The 19,679-nt window shown below is 48.7% G+C and overlaps 1 protein-coding gene across 2 annotated transcripts in view; it reads right to left on the reverse strand.

Annotated features, from left to right (window-relative positions):
• The window catches only part of EXT1 (exostosin glycosyltransferase 1), a 178,488-nt gene extending 166,795 nt beyond the window's left edge, over positions 1-11,693 (reverse strand). Inside the window, exon 1 of one of the 2 annotated variants that reach the window (XM_048286565.1) lies at positions 10,499-11,693. In XM_048286565.1, coding sequence (XP_048142522.1) covers positions 10,499-11,445 — 947 coding nt within the window. In that variant the 5' untranslated portion in view covers positions 11,446-11,693. The remainder of the gene's footprint in view (positions 1-10,498) is intronic. The other variant, XM_048286563.1, reaches the window with a different exon arrangement.
• Between the last annotated feature and the right edge of the window lie 7,986 nt (positions 11,694-19,679).

Raw genomic sequence — 19,679 nt, forward strand, 5'->3', positions numbered from 1 at the left:
AGCTTGAATTAAAACTTGCAGAACTGTAGTAAAAAAAGTAGGCAGAAAAAGGGGATGAAGAACAGTTACGAAAATGCATGACTGCCTGAAATACTTCCTCACGGTCAAAAAATATCGCCTTGAAATTCCAACCTGCTTCATTCACCTTGCTGCTATCAGATTTTTTATTATCCTCACTTTTGAGAATTTTTCTGGCACTTAGTATGCAGGAACGGTGCACAGGAATAGATCCTGCTGCCATAGATAATGCGGTTCTAAGGGAAACCCATCAATTGTTAATGGCCATGCAAATTGTTGAAACTAGAGAGTTATTCACAGTTATCTCGCTGTGATTTGGTAAGTGTCCATGCCTGATGTGATCACTCACTTGATATATTATTCCATTACAATTCAAGTAGTAGTCTTAGCTTTTGGGTTTAAAGAAAAAAAAGTGTAAGGGAGTGTGGAAGGGTGAAGGCATGTTATTTGTTTTAAATTATTTTAAACAGTGATACACACCTTCTTATGTAAAGTATGATAAATCTGTTCCTGAGACTACAGTCATGCCTTACTGAAACATTTAAACCCCTCCGACCAGAAACTAAAAAAGCTTAGTGTGCAACTTCAGACCATGATCCTGCAAAGCACTTTGTTATGTTTCAACCATACACCCAGTGCACACATCCTTTGTAGCACTGGATCTTCCAGCTGCAGTTCACATCACTTTACAGTTTCTGATCAGGGTTTTCTACTGCTTATGCAAAAATTTGCTGGCATTTAATAAGCTATAGGCATCTCCTCAAATCCATAATGCATGCACTCTTTCTTGCAGCAGCAACCTACTGATCATTAATTTTCAGCTTTATTGCAGCTCCAACACGTCAGCTGCGCCTTTTTCTGCATCTTGTCTGAGATTTATTACTTTTAGCAAAGTGTACTTGAGTTTTTCTATTTTGTTTGCTGATTTTTAAACCACCCTTAAGGGGGAAGTGTTACTCCTCTTTATAAAATAATTCTGAAATCACAGTATTAAAAAATAAGTCCTATAATTATGTTTCCCATTAGGATTAGATAAATTACATTTAATTAAAAGAAAAATCTGCTAGCACCCAGCACAATGGTTGGTAGCAGACTCTTAAGATTAAACATTCATGTGTTTATCTTCCTGAAGCAGCTGAGTCTATGAGGAGACACACCAAAACAAGCCTTCAGAGATATAAACTCAGACATTATAACAAAAATTTGTCCTTCCCTTCAGACAATGATTCTGATTTTTAGAATCAGCCTCTGATTTTATTCTTGCAGACAACAAAAACTACAATTTTGATGGGCTTTCTGGCAGTAACACACTGACCTACCTGACTGCACCAGGAATTCCAGTATTGTGATAAAATGTCTGCAATAATTCGCCAGGCAAAACCCAGTATCAGAAGTCAAGATCTTCCAGGAGAATGAAGAAAAACTGGATTCCAACCCAAACACTGCCACACTCCCCTGTCTCCCACACTGCTGCTGGTAAGGTGAGTTCTCCATCAGCCTGAAGGCTGCAGAGGTCATAATGCACACTGCAGCACTAGCAAACTATTTATACCACGTTCCTTTTTACAGCCTCAGAGAACTAATTATTAACGGGACAGGATCCCCCACAGATACACTCAGCAAACACTACAATATGCAATTTTCCTTTAGGAATTTACTGCTACACGCAGGCTGCCAGCGTCACGCTCTCAATTTTGTTTAGGAGCTGAAGAATGATTGATCTTATTGATTTGTGTCAACAGTCTGACATGGCCATATTGACCAGCTGTAATTTTGTAGGAGGAGCTGGGAAGGAAACTGGAGATTGGATTCTCTGTAGCACGTCAATCTGCCCAAAGAGAAAATGATGTTGGAGATGCTGGTACAGCCATTGATGGGACCGCACTGGGACTCGAACCGACACAAGTGAGCGACAAGAGATTTCCCACGACCGTGTTTACAGCAAATCCACTGCTCAACGCCCAACTGTATAATTATAATCTATTACAATTATGCAAAGAAGTAACATTTCAGAAAGGCCTTCTCATTTCCCATTCTTAGCATTGCATACTTTTGTTTTGCAGCCAATCAACTAAATTAGGCCTAATTCTGTTTCATTCATAAACACAAAGCGGATATTAGAGGGGGAAAAAGTGAATAAATGGGAAATTCACTTAGGAACCCAGGAATTATTTTGTTTTCATGTATTTCTGGACTAGAAACCATCATGGAGAAGTAAGTCAACTTACAGCAGCTTTACTGAATTTACTAACTGCACTGCAGGAACCCATGGAGGAGTGATCAGGAACAACAGCGCTTCAGTGCCTGGAAAAGCAGCGGCCTTTGGTAGCAGCTGAGTGAAGGAAGGAGAGTTAAAAGGTTCACATACCAAACATGTCCTGACCCAGGACAAGTCAAACCCCAAAAAAGCTTTAGTGGCAATTTCCCCTTGCCAGATACACGGAGAAGAGCTGCTTTATACTGCTTATGACAACTACCACCTTATACTGGAAAATCATTTTAGACCTATACTCACTGATGCTTACTGAGAAGGGGATACAGAAAACATAAATGAGTGGTGTTTCAGTTTTATACAGGCTCTAAACATTATAAAGCACTGAAGTAAACCTCCAAAATGCTTAGGAAAAGCAAAGACTTCTTTCCATTTTAAAAGTATATGGAAACATAACCGTGGTAGCCACTGGCAGTCCTGGCTGTTGGACTGCAGTCCCAAGACCACATCTGCTACAAGCAGGAGAAGGCAGGAGCAGCTCTTGCGACAGCCCTGCCAGCACCACATTTCTCCCAGGGACTGCAGGAGGGTTGAGAAGTCTGTCTAACTGGAGTATGAAATGGGAGCCTGATTTAGCCAACACAAACAGCCCACCTCTATCACCTTTCAGGGAACACCCATTTAGCATTTTAGCCAAAGAGACAGCACTAAACCACCCGAAAAACTGATGCTAAATCTCAGCAAGAGGTGGTGGGAGAGACAACCGGGGAAACTAAGATGCTTAAAGAAAATGGCATCTTCTTTATCCTGTTATTGAGGAGGCCTAACCCTCTTGACTGGCTTACAGTTATGTTTTCTTATTCTAAGAAATGATAACATTTTAGGAAGTTAGATTGCACTTGGAAAGCCATCAGCCTGGCAGCACTCATACCAGTTTTTTTCCCAGCAAAGCAGTTAAGACACAATATCTTGCTGAGATAAGGCCTGTATTTCTTAAAACACTACTTCCCCCTTTTCATGTGAAACAAATCTCTTCTCTTTCGTTCTCATTTGGAATTCATTTCTTAAAGTAGTTTCTCCAGCACCACAGCAGTGTGCTGATCCCCCACCTCTTGGCCTCCAAATACCCTCGCAGATTCTGTGGTACCCGTGCCACAATAACAGGACAGTTTCTTTCCATGCTTGGCTGTCAACTGTTATAAACTATAATTTGCTCTGTAAGTGGAAGAAAGGACTCCTACCATCCTCTGGCTGGGATCTTTAACTGCCCCTGTGTACACCTGGTGTCGCATGCACCTCCTGCCATAGCTCCCTCCCTCCCTGGCTTCTCCAGAGACATGGGGATGAGTTGTATCAGCATTAGGTACCATCAATGCTGTCTACCATTGACTGAGGAGGCTCCTAAATTAAGGGAAAAACAGTGATGATATATGTCCTGTTTCCTCCTGAAATCTGGATTGAAAAAAGAACAATACAAAACCTCACATAAAAGCACAGCATAGCCAGAAGAACAGAGGAAGAGGAACAAATCTACTGCTCAGTGTAAACCATGAGAAGGTTTTGAAACCGATACGTCCCAAATACTTGGCAATGTGGAAAGGTGCAGAACCTCAAATGTAACCTGAAGTTATATTCACACATTCCCACAGGTTAAACTAATCTCCATACGACATGAGACAAGAGTATAAATCTTGCATCATCATCTAGATATAGCCAAGTCCTTGACAAGTCAGTCACCTAGGCAGCTCGGAACACGGCATTTAACTCCATTCACAGGCCAGACAGTTATCCACGTACCCACCAATTATTTTTCTCTGGTTACCAAAACAGTTTGTTTACCCAAGACCACAAAACTCTGTGGATTTTCTGAAAGAAACTCTTCAGAGAGAAAGGGAAAACAATCACAGATAATACTCCAGAAATCATCAGATTACAGCACATTCTCTTGACTCACATCTGTTGAGTAAATAAGTGCTTTGTGCCGACCAGCTTCATTTACTTCCCTCTCCCGCAAGCGGCTGCCGGTTTACTTTCCAGTGGGCTGTTCCAGGACTGTATGTGGGGCAGAAGGACTATTTCCAGCATAGTCAGATCAGTAGTCTTTTTCACTTGGGTTTGTCTCAAGCTGAAACTTCTCTTGTTCAATCCCATTCTCCCAGCAAGATGCAAACAGGCCCACAGCTCAGAACACCCTCAGTGCAGCAGGGAGCAGCAGGCAGCTGCACACAACCCCCAAAAGAACCCCAAATTCAGCTACCCCTCTCCCTTTGGAGCAGTTTCAGTGAAGCTTACTTTAGGCCACTACAAAATGTCCTGCAGAAGTTGGAGTTTGCCCTGTGAAACACCCGGCCAGGGAGGGTAAGAAGGCAGGAGCACCATGGGATGCTCTGCAGCACCTTCTTGCTAAGGGCACCTCGCTGGGGGCACAAGAGGAATTTGTCTTGCCAAAATAGGTAGCTGGAACTGTCACTCTTAGCTCAGTTCTGATCTGGGTTCAACAAGCCCTTGAAACTACTTGTTTCAAGATCAATTCTACTTAAAATGATGATTCCGATTATTTTTTTCTTTGAGTTTTGTTCTATTGTCAAGTGTCTCTTCAGTGATGAGTATTTATCAATAAACCATCCTAGATCAACTTTCCTAGCCAGGAAAAATAAAAGCAGAGCCCCTCCAGCTGCAAAAGCAGTGTTCACATACTTTCTACATGCAGAAAAACACCTGCTGCAGACCAGATCACCCATCTACTGTAATGCTTTGTCACCACACAGCCTCTTATGAGATGCTTCATAGAAAGACACAGAAGGGCCTGAGGCAACCAATTATACTAATAACTCACCCCACAAGAAAACTTAATTACTTGAGGTTAGGAAGGTGCCTGGTTTAAGGCCTGCAGGCAGCGTGGGCTCCTCTGCCAGTGCCTGTCCCTACAAACCCGGCCACACACACAGCAGTGCCCAGCACTGCTCGCACAGGGAACACGCTCACGCACACACATCCACCTGCTCCCACACCTCTACCAAGAAGGAAGAGCCTGGTGCTAATGGCCAGGCTGAAGATTGCACGGCTGGCTGTGAGCTAAGGGATGCTCCTGTCGCCCCTGCTCTCAGGTTCTGCCAGGGCATCAGCCTGGAATCTCTGGAAGCTCCTACACCTCAGGACCCTACTCGCATTAAATCAGCATCAACAGGTGCATAAGGACATTCTTACATTCCCTAATACAGAGCAAGAGAAGAACACAATAGAGCAAATCCTATATTCTCAGACATTCACTAAAGCTTTGTTATTTACCTGCATTTTGGATAAATGTATTGTAAACCAGTTTACAAAAACTGCAAATTTCCAGTTTCTCAAAAATCAATATAAAAAAGTAGTCTGGTGGAGACAGGTCTCTGTAGGAGCCAAGATACTTTGGGAAAATGCCCAAGCTCTCTCAGTAATTTCTGAGTTTTATCCAAGCTCCCAAAACAGCCTGGTGATCTACAAGGTGAATGAACTAGTCCCCATGTCATTTCATATGTCCTGAACAACAGCCACCCTGAACCTGGGTGATTTTTCTGACCTGTCCTAAATACCTGCAAATGAGCTGACTTTTAGATAATTCAAAAAATAATCCAGTGAGTGACTAAGCATGGCATTGACATTTGTATTTTAGCACAATACACAGAAGCTCAGTATATTAAAAATACAAGAATTTCACCTTTGTTTGAAACATGCACATACATGCATATGGAGTGTTCAGATTATCATCACATGTCAGACAGGCAAGCCTAAGCCTTGCTTCATATTCTCATAACAGTCTTCTGAGTGGCAAAGTCATCCCTCATGTCTACTTCTACCATTTCTTTTTCTTCAGTATGTGTATTTTATTCCTAGTGGAAAGGAAGCAAAACTAAAACTTGCTTTTCTTCCCATTCTGTGCCTATTGCATGCCTGTGACCTTTACTCAGGATTTTCAAGGGTAGGAGGTTCAGCTGTGATTGGTGCATGTTCCACCAGTAGTGTGCACACCAGGTAAACCTACTGCATACCAGGCATCAATGAAAATGTTCAGCTGGATATATTCTCCTGTAAAAGTACACATCCAACCCTGCCTAGTGCTACTGTGTGCCCTGCAGAGATGTCTCACTGGTATAAGCATGCAGGGTGCTGCTGTTCTCTCCCTCTTCTGCCAGCACCCAGCAGCTCCAGGTAAATCTGTGAGCAGCTCCTTCCACAGGCTCCTCCTCCACTACCACATGCCTCCAAGCACCTCTGGCAGAACTAATCCCACCTCATGAGGTCCTGCATGTTTTACCTTCCTTTCTCAGTTCAGTCATGATCACACAGGCTTTTTGAGCACTGACTGGTCAAAAATCGTAAGTCTATCAGGAACATCTCACTATACTATTTGTCCTCCACCACAGTTCACTTTTCTCCAAAAATACATTTTTTCTCACTTCTCCTCCTCCATTCTACTCTCTTCTTTTTATTTCCCCTTGTTTCATTCTCATCATTTACTTTAGATATGGATGAGAAAAAAGTCTCCTTGAATGAGCTTCTGGTGAGACATTATGTTTTTGGATACTATCAACCTACTCTCTCCATCTTCCAAGGGCAGGGCTGCTACAGGTCAGGGGATATGCCACAGACATTATCTTACTTTCCTAGAAAGATCTTCATTTTGGTGCAAACCTATTCTCTGCATCTGGCTTTACTAGAACATTGCATTCCTCCATTTCTTTCAGTATCCATACTCATTTGTATTACCTTCCAAAAAGTAATTATTTGGAACCAGTTAAGCCTGTATATGAATTCTGCCTTTGTTTAAAACACATTGTACATATGTATATATTTAGCCTGTCATTAAATATTTAAGACGCTGTCTTCAAACTTCAGCAGCAGCAGCTTTTATTCACTTAACCCTTCGTGAAATAGAAAGCTTGAGGCTGAAACCTTATTGTGGAGGAACTCAGAAATCCCAGCTGCCCTAGTGCTGGGTGACAAAGGCCAATTCTGACAACCAAGGACATTGTAAAGAAAACCAGAGGTTTCCTTTGTTTTCCTTTATATCCTGTTTGCTAGCAGTCTAATCATGATAATGTAATTCATTTTAGTCTGCCTCAGCTTTATCTGCTGAGATGCGTAACTAGGATGCAAATTAATTAGCTGTGACATACAGATGGATCTTTCAATACAATTCACAGAGACAGTCAAATACACACATGCCCATCCCTCCTTTCCCCAAATGAAGTAACACACTCTTACACATTTTTCCAGAAGTCAGGAAGTCACCTTTCTTGGCTTTTTCAATCTCCTAGAGAGGAAACACCACATCCAGCAGACAGGTGGACCTCCTATGAACCCAGCACCAGATACTACACCCTAGATGAAACCCCACCACAAGTAACTTGTGTTCTGTGCAGCCCCAAGCCCAACATATTGTAACACCACTACCCTGCTGACACAAGGTTAGCTTGTTTTAAAATTTGGTCACCTAATTTACCTGGCTTGGCAAGGCCTCTACCTAGACCACATCATTCATACATCACGCTGGCAAGCAGTCATATGTCAAGGCCAGCTCTCCATGGCCAGGGCACCCAAATGCCTGTACTTCACATGAAGTGGTATCACAGCAGAGGAAGGGAAAATTGGCATAGAAAAGCACAATATGCAATTCCCAATTGTATATGGATATACAAATAGACATATCCTGGAGAGTATGTTTTTCCTTCTTTTAGATTAAAACCTTGAGGATGCATTGTTAAATCCATGCTCCAAACACCTTACAAGAGCCACTCCGTGTACAGTTTTCAAGGCCCAGATGTATTTAGAGTCACTTCTTTCCCAAGCACTACAGCCTCATTGATGATTGGCTGCTGCCTTACGTGGGATGAAAAATGGAGTTCCTTCTATGGCTTTCACACCTGAGCTACACATCAGCACAGAAGCATTTCAACTGGATGCCGTGTCCTTGCTACCTTGGGGATGCGACACTGTCAGATTTTATAAAGGGAGTGGAGCACCAGGCATGGTCCTTACTGGCACAGAGGAACCAGAAGACACAGGCCCTGGCAGGATGCAGTACTGGAAGAGCAGCAGATGGCACACTCTGCTGTGCACTGGCACCAAGGCACAAGTGAGAAGGGGCAGCAGCACACTCCGCCAGGTGCCCTTGCTCTGGTAAGATGCTGGGTCAAAGAGCTGCAGCATCTGCAGTTGTTCACTAGAGCAAACCCCTTCACCTCAGAAGCCTGACCACAGACTGAGCCTGCCTCAATTCTTGGCGTAATCTTATTTTCTTGTCAGCATCAGTTTTTAGTTCCTGTCTTCTAACAGCAGCATTGCAACAAATCTTGAAGCCCCCCACCCCAGATACAGCCGCATCCTAGAGGCAAGTATGCTTTTTGTATGAATAATCCGGTTGGGTTCATGCTATCGTGTCCCCTGAGGGCTGCTATGTACAAATCTCACCACAAAATAAGTGGCAAAGACACTTTAGGAGGAGCAGAACTCACAGAGAGAGGTCTATCTTTTATTAGACCAAACGGCATAGCTGTAAAAGAATGGATTCATATGTAACCACAGGCAGGTAATGTTTGGTTTTATGCCAACTTAACAGCACACATACTGTAGTATACAGCAAATAACCAGAATTTTTCCCATCTGTAAATTAGCTCCAATTGCTGAGATCTAAAAACGAAAAACCAACACACCCTGAAAGTCTGTCATTGCCAGGTCTCCCTTCTTTCCCAAACATATATTCCCTGAAGGAGATCACAAGCCAAAGGGACTTCCTGGTGACAAAAAACACGAGCTTAGCTTAGTATCTCTACTGATCACCCGGCACTGATCCTCTACAGCTTCCACGTGTGCATTGTTTCACCACTCACCCATCCGTTTTCTGAAAACGAATGGGATTAAAAGTCCACTAAGTATTTGCACTGCTCTTTCCTCCCCCTCTGCAGCAGAATTACAGTAACCAAAAGGTGAGCAGAGTTCACCCAGGCAGTTCATGCAGGCTTCCCGACTTTGCAATGCTGACCCTCCCGGTCTCTTCCCAACCCCCGGGGATAGTTTCAGTGGAGAAACAGCCAGCCAGTCGGCAATTTTCACCAGCATTAATGCCAACGTAGTTTCTTCCCAAATGCTCTCCAGAAGTATTTTTCCACCCACATTCCCCTGTGCACCACAAAACCCTCTAGCCGTTGGCAGCTCTGGGTGCAGCTCCACTGCACATCACCCAGTGCTGTACGGCTGGTCTGTTTTAATTCAGTGTGTAATTCATGCTACCCAGGAAATATTCTCGTGTGACAAACTTCATATACAGGCACCTATTCTGCAGCAAACATAGCGGTGGTCGGCATTTAAATGAACTAATCAGCTGCAAACGGCTTAGTCAGCATCGCAGTCCTGGAGGTAATTCCCAGAAGCGATTTCCCGGCAGCTATTACATACAAACCTGAAAAGCAGACTGAAGACAAGGGCAGCAGTACAGCGAGACAAAATTTGGCTTCACAGTGACATTACCAACAAATAAAAGTCGAGGGAAGCCAAGCAACCAGGCGTTCACAGAAAGCACACGCTGAGCTCCCATCACTGGTGTATACCCTCACACGTGAAAACCAGAAACTCAGACACAGGACACGAACACAGCCAGCACTCATTTTTCCTTCTTTCTTTACTGATACTGCGCTGGTTTGAACTGAGAGTTAAAACACGGCAACGCAAGTTACTAGCTTGTCTGTAGAGATACACACAGGTCACACGCCGGGCAGAGCCATCGCCCTCAGCAACCAACCCACTTCGGGAGCCTGGCTCACATGCGACCTGCAGAGAGCTGAGGACTCGTACAAACTTTGTCTCAGGGCAGGGAAGGCACAGGACATCTAGTCTAAGAGGCGCTGGTGGAACAAAAGGCAGTGCCAAATGCCAGCGCATCCTCCAATAGCACCTCCGCCGCTGGCAACGTTTGGAAAGCCATCGGGCTGCGGATGCAGGTCATCAGTCCCTGGGCAAGCAACGCCACGGCTGCAGGACACCGCATCGCCCTTCAACGCCTCCCCGCCAGCTCCCCCAGCCAAGGCAGCACAGAGCCAGCCGGCAGCCTCACGGGTGACGGGAGAAGCCACCGACTCGCCCAAAGGAGCGATGAATGCTTTCCTCTGGCCACCACCAGCGCATCGGCACACATCTGCTCACATCTGCCCGGCGGCCCGGGCCGCCTGCAGCGTAGGGCATGCCGGCATGCCCTGAGGACACAAGCACGGGGAAGGGGCACCGCTCACTTACTTTTCGTATTCGGCGTTGTCTCGATCGCAGCGCGAATCCTTGTGCTTTTGCCAGTCTTTGCCATGCTTGCAAGTGGTCAGGAGGACAACATCCTCTCCGTTATGGACGTGATATAAGGCATTCCTGGTGTCTGACCCTATCCCCGTCAGGTACCTTTTCCCCTTGAATACCAACATGTACTTCCTGAGAGGAGGGATGGTGTTAAACCTCAAAAATCCCTTCTCCCCTCCTGTCCTAGGATGATCCTTAGAAAAGAGCGGGATAGAAACGTCAAAGTTGGGTCTGAAGTTTTCAGTACTGATGCTGGCTTTAGCCAGCATAGCCTGGCCAATGTCGAACCCCACATCCTCAGTGTAGTCGGGCCAGGTGCCGGAGTATAAATTAAAAATTAGGTGGTTTCTGCCGTTGTTCCACAGGTGGAGGCTCTGCACTTTGGAGCGGAGGTTGTGCACATACTGGGGCGAGAGCTGGTCCCGGTCCAGCGTGTCCAGGCTGAGGACGAAGAGGCAGGCCTGCCCGGGGTCCGAGGTGTAGAACCGGGAGCCCTCGATAGCGGCCAGGACGTTTTGGTAGCTCTCGGCGATCTTCTCCCCCTTCTGCTGCGGGTACACGTAGACCTTGAAGCCGTTTTTCCGGCACTGAGCGAAGTCGAAGCAGGACTCCATGCGGCAGCGGCGCCCGCGGTAGAGGCCGGCGCTGGCGTCCCGTCGCTGGCGGGGGGAGACGCGCCCGCCGCCCTCAGGCCCCGGGCGCTCGGCGGGCGCGAAGGGCCGCAGGGCGTCGGGGAAGCGGGGCCACGGCCGCTCGGCGCCGCCGGGGCGCGGGCCATGCCGGCTACCGGGCGGCGGGTGCCGGGCCGCCCGCAGCCGCACGCCTCCCAGGTAGAGCAGCAGGGCGAGACAGGTGCCGGCAGAGAGCAGCGTCAGGTAGCGTTTTTTGGCCTGCATGTGTCCGGCGGGGGTCCGGGGGGCTGCGGAGGAAGGCGGGGGCGGCCCGAGCTCGCCGGGCGCCGCTCTCAGCTCCGCTCCGCCATCTTCCCGCCGGCGAGCGCTTCAAACTCTCTTCGCCCACCTCCGCTCGGCGCCGTTCCCCAAGCCGCCGGCCGCGGCCGCGCATGTGGGCGACCGCCGCAACTTTCTCGCCGCCGGTGTCTCAGGGGCGGCGGGCGGCGGCCCGGCGGCGGCCCGGCGGGGCGCCCCGCATGCACTCAGGGCCGGCCCCCCGCGCGGGGCGGGCACCGGGCAGCGCCGCTCCCGCCTTCCCGCCGCTGCCGGCGCTCGGCTCCGCCACGCTCCCGCCCACCCCTCTCCGCCCCGCGCCGCCAGCCCAGCCCAGCCCAGCCCGGCCCGGCCCGGCCCAGCCCCGCCGGCTCACAGTCCACGGCCGCCGCGCCGCAGCCTGACGAAGCCCCGCATCGCCCGGCGCCCCACGCCCGGCCCCGGCGTCACTCGCTCCTCGCCTCGCTCCCACTGAATGGCCCCCAGGACGGAGCAACAGCGGCGAGAACCCTCCTCTCCTGCTCGCCCCTCCCTCCTTCCCCGCCTCCCCCAGGCCGCGGCCCCCGCGCCCCGCGCCCCGCTCACCCGCCCCGCCCGGGGCCGCGACCCCCGCCCGCCGCACCCGGCCCCGCGCCGCCCCCGCCCCGGCCCCGCGCGCTGACCTCACCCCGCCGCGCACCCCGCGCCCCCATTGGCGGGCGTCACGTCCGGGGGGGCGGGGCTTCCGCCGCGCCCATTCATAGCCCGGCGGGCGGGGGGCGCCGCTGCCGGGGTGGTGCTGAGGGTTCCCGGTCGGTGCTGCTCCCGCGGGGTGGCAGCTAGTGATCCCCGCCCCGGCGGCTGCTTCGCTCCGTGCCCGGCCCGCTGCGGCCCCCTGCCAGTGCAGCGCTCAGCCCCCGGCCGGGGGTGTCCCGACCCCGCTCTCCGCCGGCAGCGCCGGCGCCGCCGCTGCCGCCCCCTGCCGGGTGTGGCGCCGCTATGCTGGAGCCGCCCCGAGTGAAAAGACCCAAAACCGGGGCTGAGACCCAAAAACACTGTTATGAGGCGCCTGGTAACAAGCGTTCTGTGTGGTGCGGATAGGGCCTGGGACCGTTGTCGCGGCCCCTCTCCTCGGCAGGGAAGGCTGGAAGAGGCGGGGACGTGGCTCCGCTGCCAGCGCTGGGGCTGCCCTCGCACCCCGGCGCTCCCGCTGTCGCCGGCCGGGATGCGGTGTGGTCGGCGTCCCTCGGGAGCAGGCCCTCCGCACCACTGAGGCGACTCTTCGGGGCTGGCAGACAGCAAAACGATGCTGATTAACGAGTGGTCTGTAGGGAGCTGCTTAAGCGCCTAGCCATCCCTGCAGCTACGGGTTTGAGCTTAACCTCATCCAGCCCTTGGCATTCGGTTCCATCGCCAGCAGCCTGTGCTCCGGGAGAGCCCTCATCACTCAGGCAGGGTGGTCTGTACCGTGAACCCAGGCCGGGGGGATGGCAGGAGCACAGCTGGGGCCCCCAGCTTGCTTGGGCACCCACAGTGCTGGAAGGGATGATTGCAGTGCCGATGAATGTATCTGTTTCAGTCCTGCTAGCTCAGCAAATAATAGCGGGGAAATTACCTGGGATGGGCTTCAAGGTGCTTGCACAAGACCCTGGATCCAATGCTAAATCCTGTCCCAACGTGCCTTCCTTGTCGCAGGTATCCAGCATTAAAACTGTAACGGATTTGCCTTTCCTGGGTTGCAATCCCTCTCTTCAGATATAGAGCTGCCAGATGTAGAGGGGTCTTACACCACCTGAGGGACAGAAATCCCACGCTGGCCAAAAGCTTCCCCATCCCTGTGCTCTTCCATGCATATCCCAGGAATGAGTTGAAGGTGCTGTCGTTATGTCCTTTCCTCTTCTGCCTGCACTGATGCTGAGTTGAGGAGGAGAAACGGACTGTAATGTGTGTGAAGATAGTGTCTCTTCAGAAAATGTGGTGAGAGCCTACTGTGGAGGGGTGCATTGTGGATAGAAAATGAGGGTCAATCCTGTAGTTGGAGCCAAGAGAAGACAATTCTCTTCAGAAATAATTTGGCTGTGGGGAGGACTGTTGCAGGAAGAAGTTGGGAATAGTAAGAAGTCAGATTCTGAGAACAAAGTCGTATCTGTAGCTGGTGTAGATTTAGGTACAGGGGGCAGAAATTTTGGACAGTGACCCAATAGTGGGGAAGTGTGCTTAATCTATTCATTAACCCTGTAGTCTTTCTCTGAAGCATTTGCCACAGTCCACATACCAGAACTGGGATGCCGTTCAGGAAAAAAGAGGTCAGCTTCTTGAAAGGTGAACCAAGGCAGCTTGCAGAGGCACCTTCTGTCGGGCGCAGGAAGGTGGAATCCCATTACTGCAAATTTGCTCTGCAAATTAAGCCTCTGGGGACCAGTTTCAAACAGAAAAGGAAGGCTGTGAGCTTTGCTGCCTGTGCCAAGGATGGTAGCTGTCGCAAATAGATTTTGAGGATGGGGTGCTGGTGAGCCTGTGGTACTATGGTGCTGCTCCTGATGCCTTAAGAGGCCTCCTAGAAACAGAGACCAGACAGGAGTAACGGAATAAAAGTAGCTATTTATTTGAAAGGCCTTCAAAGGTACCCCCTGGGGAGCCAGAGTCTTTCACCAAGATGGACCCCAAGATGGATGACAGGTCATGAGTCCTTCACACTTTTATAGGTTTGGTTCATAGGTTCATTTGGTTTATAGGTTTGGTTTGCATATCAGGGTTAATTCTCCAATTAAAGCTTCAGTTAATGATGTAGTTCCCCTCAGCTTGCCCCTCTTTAGCGGCTTTTTGGTTTATACTTTTTGGGCCTAGGACGGTCTGGGTGTCCTTGGAGAGCAGGCCTGGAGAGGCTTTGTTATCTCTACCTGGCATGAGAGAGCAGAAATTAACAGGCTACAAGAAACTTCAGAGTTACACTCTAGGTAGTATAGGATTTGAAAAATATAAAAGTTAAAACCTAAGGCATCACTCCCTGCAACAGGGAAGTGTAGGAGGGAAGTGAAAGCTGTTGAATTTCCAGCTGAACTGCCCTGCACTTGAGGTACCCACACTGTTGCTGACTTCACAGTATACTGAATACTTCAGGTTTGAAATGTTTGGATCTGGAAAAAGGCAATGAGGTTGTCATTTTAGACCACCGAGAAATAAACCTCTACAGATCACTGCTAGCAGGTTTTGTCTGTAGGATTCCTGAGTTACAGGATGATTGCTCCAGAGAGATCTGGATCCCATTGTGCCAGGCAGAACCAACTTCAGGAGATGTGTGCAAGCCTGTAACTGGGGAGACAGTGGCTATGGTGATCAGTTGCCTTTTTGAAGATGTTTCCAAACCAGCCATCACCCACTGTTTATAACTTTCCTGTGTCATGGACTGAAATCAGCCTGTGTCCATCCCACTTTATTGCTGCTGCTCAGGCCCTGTGGGCAGCGTGGCAGGAATCACCCAGCCAGCCTTCAGCTCTCCAGCTGGAGAGTGATCCGCAGCCTGGGCGGGCACTGGAGGCAGAGCGCTCAAGAATTGGAAGCCTACCTTTCTCTGCCTGCATCTGCTATCAGGCAGGTAGATGGTGGAGCAGAAACCAGTGTATGATAGAAATTCTGCCTGAAGATGGGGAAGAATCAGTGGTGAAAGGGTATTTCAGTGTATCCACATGGCAAGAACATAAGTCACACCCCCAGGTTTGCTCTGGCCACTGCTGCCTGCTAAGGGCCTGCAAGTTTGCAGGTGGCTTTTGACTCTGGTTCATTACCCATTGCACTCTTCCAAATAATTTATATCTTCATGTGGCTGGCAGTTGTCTGGGAATCTGTCCAAGCCTTCAAATGAAGGCCAGGAGAGGGAATTGGTTTTCTATTTCTGACTTTGCAACTTAACACCTGCCCAATCTGTGGCAAGTCACTTGGGGCCAAATTTTTAGAGAGGTAGTTTAGTGTGGACCCCTCATTTTTGGGTCTCTCTTGGTGTCCAGCTGTAGCTTTAGATGCCTTCAAAATTTAATTCCTCAGAGTTCCCGGCTCAGTTGTCACTTAAATCTTGAGGTACCTGTTACAGTGCAGATACTGCAACACACATACCAAACAACAAGGCCAGTGGAAAAGAAATATATGTGGACTGATTCTTGATAGATGTTTCAGAGATGTTTATTTCTCCAGCCGCATGGCCGGGGCTCTGCCGAGGAACTCTTACAAACCCAGGGCCCGAGGGTCCTTGCCCGCGCAGGGGAACACAAAACAACCGATGGGGAATGAGGCTGAGCAGGGGCAGGGAAACCCCGTGTCTCCCCCCAGGGCTCCTCTCACAGGACCCCACGGCAGGGGGGGGAGGGCCCCAACAGGTACCTTCCACTTTTTTAATGTGAAAAATTTCCTACTGCTTCACACACTTGGATGCATGTTAGTTTTGGTGCTGTTGAGTAATGTCCTTGACTGATCCACTGGGCATTAGACGTTTCTCCATCTATGGGGTTCAAACGTGAACACAGAAACTTGATTCTTGCACTGAAATCCACTCAAAACATAAAAGAAAAATGCTCTCATTTGCTTACCTGTCCCTATCCCCCTTTTTTTTAGATCTGGTAACTCTGTGCTTAAAGTGTTTGTCCAAGTAAAAGACCTAAAATCACCCCCGCACTTTCCAGGAGAGCATCCTCTCTGAGGGGGTAGAATGACTCCCCTCCTGAGACTGGCTTGTTATAGGTAACTACCTGGGGTAATCACTCTATTAGACTACCTGTGGGTCTTACATTTCCAGCTAAATGGGATTGATAATGTTTTCTTGGCTAATAGGACAGCATAAGAGCTGATTTATCACCACTGTCAAGAGTGTCATGATCCTAGGGAAAAAAGGATAAAAATACAATGGAGCTAAGATGTTTGAAAGAGCTTGTTGACAGGCACATGTGCAGTTAAAAATTGTTACTCTGTTCCTTGATTAGCTTAAACCACCATCCTTTGTGCCACACACATGCTTTTCCCTGGCTAAGTGCAATAAGGATTTCCAAAGAATAAAGCAAAGCCTTGCAGAACTGGCAGCCTGGAGCTCCAGGCTTGGCTCTGCATTTATAAGCCTGGTTTCCACAGATGCCAAGTACCTGCAGATGCCACTTTGGTTTGGGTGATCATATGCAGATTGAAGAGCAAAGCTTTTAGCAGAAGTCTTCACCTGAAGGCTGCGGGAGAGGAAGTGACTCCTATTTGATATTTGTTCGCCTTCTGGTGGGAGGCAAAGTCAGTGCTCTCCCTTTATTCAGTGGTCAACAGTGCCAGGTTAAACTTTAGAAAGCATTTTTTGAAGTCCACTCCCCAGTCTGGAAAGATAAAAGCTGCCTTAAAAACTATCTCTGCCTTCGAATTGCCTTTGCCTGGGGTTTTGTTGCTTTATCAAAAAACAAAGGAAGAGGGGAAAGAAAGGGGGGGGAAATGCAACAGGCTTTCAAATAGTTGTCTGTGGAATGCTAATTTTCTGTTAAAATTTTTCCTCATTGGGGCAAATTAAAGTGATTTTTGCTCCACAAATTAATACTAATGCTATGGTTGTTTATCATGTCTTGGTAATATCACACGGGAATGAAAATATCGTCTCTTATCCATTAAAATAGCAGAGATGTAACTGTTTGAGCTTCAACATTGCAACAGCTGTTTCTCATGTCCTCAGAAATAATTGGCTGTTTAAATGTGAGAAAATCACAGTGGTTTTATAATTAGTTTATTTTAAAGGAAAAATGGAACTGCCCTTTGTTAAGAAGGTGAGATTTTCAGGTGGGTTGGAGGGATAGTGGTGTAGGCATCTGATTTACCATGATATTAAATGGATAGTAAAACCAGAGGCTTATAAATATTAAGATCTTAATCTCGCAGCAGAGCTCTGCTGGGGAAAAGCCAGAGACAAACAAGGTGTTGCCTGAAACTTGCTGTAGGGTCAGGGCCTTGGTGTGCTGGGTACGGAGCAGAATGGCTTTGCTGAGGGTCTGAATACAAGCAGCTGGCTCTGACAGTAGCATTGTATGAGATTCGTGTGAGGGCTTACCACTCTGGCTATTTTGAGTGCATCAATTCATAAAAGTCTCTCTTTGGGTCCAACCTAATTTGGAAACAACTTAAATCCACAAACATCTAATGTGGTGGGGTGGGAAAGCTCCCAGGCTTCCTGAATGCCCACTCCCAGGTGTGGCCAGGATTGGAGGTGACCTGGGGGCAACCAGTGGCAACTTTCCTGGGTCCCACCTGGCTCTCCCTGCACAGAGCTGGTGGCCCAGTTCTCCACCTGAGTTTAACTTTTCCCTCCATATCCCCCAGGAAGAGACTTGGCCAGCAACTTCTCTGGGGAAGGGCCTCCCCCTACACTGTCCTGCAGGGCAGGAGGTCTAGCAAAGGGGGACATGGGCAGCAGGAGAGCAGCCAGGTGGTGGGCAGCATCCTGCCAGAAGCCCTGCAGAGGTGCTGTGCCATGGGTTAAATCTCCACCTCCAGTTTTGGGAAAGAGCTGGCAAACATTTTCACTTGGTGAGTTTGTCGCCAGCGATCCCCAAGGAGGGGAAAGGGAGGCATTGAATGACTGCACATGACACCACTCTGTCCCCAGTATTTCATAAGGGCTTTTTAAATTAGTGCTCTGCCTATTGCTTCTCCTGGCATGTCCCTGGTATTGCTGGTTCTTCCCTCCGTTCCTGTGCTGTATGGGGAGCACGTGGGGGCTTGTGCAGCCTGCAAGGAGCCTGCATGTAGCCAGCTGGGCTTTGGCTCCGAGCCTCACTGGGACAAAGGGTCAGCTCCAAGGGCTCCTCAGACACGAGCCGCAGGGCTCTTCCCACAGCGTGTGTTTGCTCTGCAGGCTGCCTAATAATAACTGTGTCACTGCAAAGGCAGGCTGGTGAAGGGAAAGCTCCTGGGCGGGTGCTATCCCTGAGAGCACCGGCAGCCTTAGCAGAGCCTATTTATTGGCGCTTCTTTCTTTGAGGAGTAATAACTTCCAGATTTACTCCTTTCTAACTGAGCATCTTTCAAAGTGGGTGTCAAACTATTTAAATAGCTTCTGTGGAGGTGGGATGAGAAATTGCTCTTATTCCATAGTCTGCAATCAGCACCAAACAAGCACTTTTCTCCACTGCACACACAAACAGGAAAGTATCTGCCAGCAGCCTTAGCACTTAAGATCTGATTTTTCTGCCCGCTGGTGTAAGACCCAAGGAATTCCACTAACATTAACAGAGTTTCAATAGTGTAGTTTTATTTTATTTTATTCTAAATCCAGTTAAATTTCCATGTTGTTTTCAGCCCAGGGACTTTTCAGTGACTGTGCTCCAGGAGGAAATGAACCCCCACCCAGGTGCAGAGCCAGTGCAGAGCTGCCGCAGCCCTTGCTTCCCAGCATAGCTGGGCTATGGCATGGCTCTGCACAGCCCTTTGCCTGGGTTTTGGATGGGTCAAGGAACAGCTCTGTGACCCACTTCTTCCTGGACAGCCAAATACATCCTGCTCTACCAAAGAGAGGAGCTTCCCTGGAGGTGGAGGCTATGGATGTTCTGAGGTGCCCTCCAGGAATATCTATTTGGCCTTTTGCATTTCCTGCTCACCTGTGGAAAGAGCCTCAGATCCAAGGGCGGCCAGAACAGGCCTTATGAAGGATAAAGAGTGCAAGGCCCCAAACTTCTCCCTGCTTGGGTGGAGCAGAAATGCAGTGGGGAGCAAGGAGTCCAAAGAAGTCCCAGGCCTTCAGAGTTGCCAGAGGGGAGCCAGGCTCCCTGGTGGCTTCCAGAGAGAGCTCCTGCCCCTACCACGTTGAAGTGTAGCCATTTACGCCAACAAACCGCAACAAAAGTTCGGGTCCTTGCTGAATCAATTCTGTAGCTGGAGATGTGTGTATTTTCGTGTATGGCTTTTCTTTTGGTGCAAACATGGGTGGCAATCTGATTAGCTTATGATTCATGATTTGGCTAATGTCCCTACTTCCCCCAGTCCCCACCTGTTCAAATAACTACTACTGTAATGTAGGCTGTTAACTTGAAATAACTTTCCCAACCCCTTTGGTAAATGAGCTCTGGAAACTCTTTAAGTTTTGTCCAGAGGCAGAAGTCATAATAATTTAACTTAAATGCTTTTCAAACCAATTCAACCTGGTGCAAAATTCTATGTGAGCATTTAGGAAGAAACAAGCTCACTTTGAGCTGTTT

This window comes from Corvus hawaiiensis, chromosome 26, assembly GCF_020740725.1.
Source record: "Corvus hawaiiensis isolate bCorHaw1 chromosome 26, bCorHaw1.pri.cur, whole genome shotgun sequence".
Taxonomy (NCBI): domain Eukaryota; kingdom Metazoa; phylum Chordata; class Aves; order Passeriformes; family Corvidae; genus Corvus; species Corvus hawaiiensis.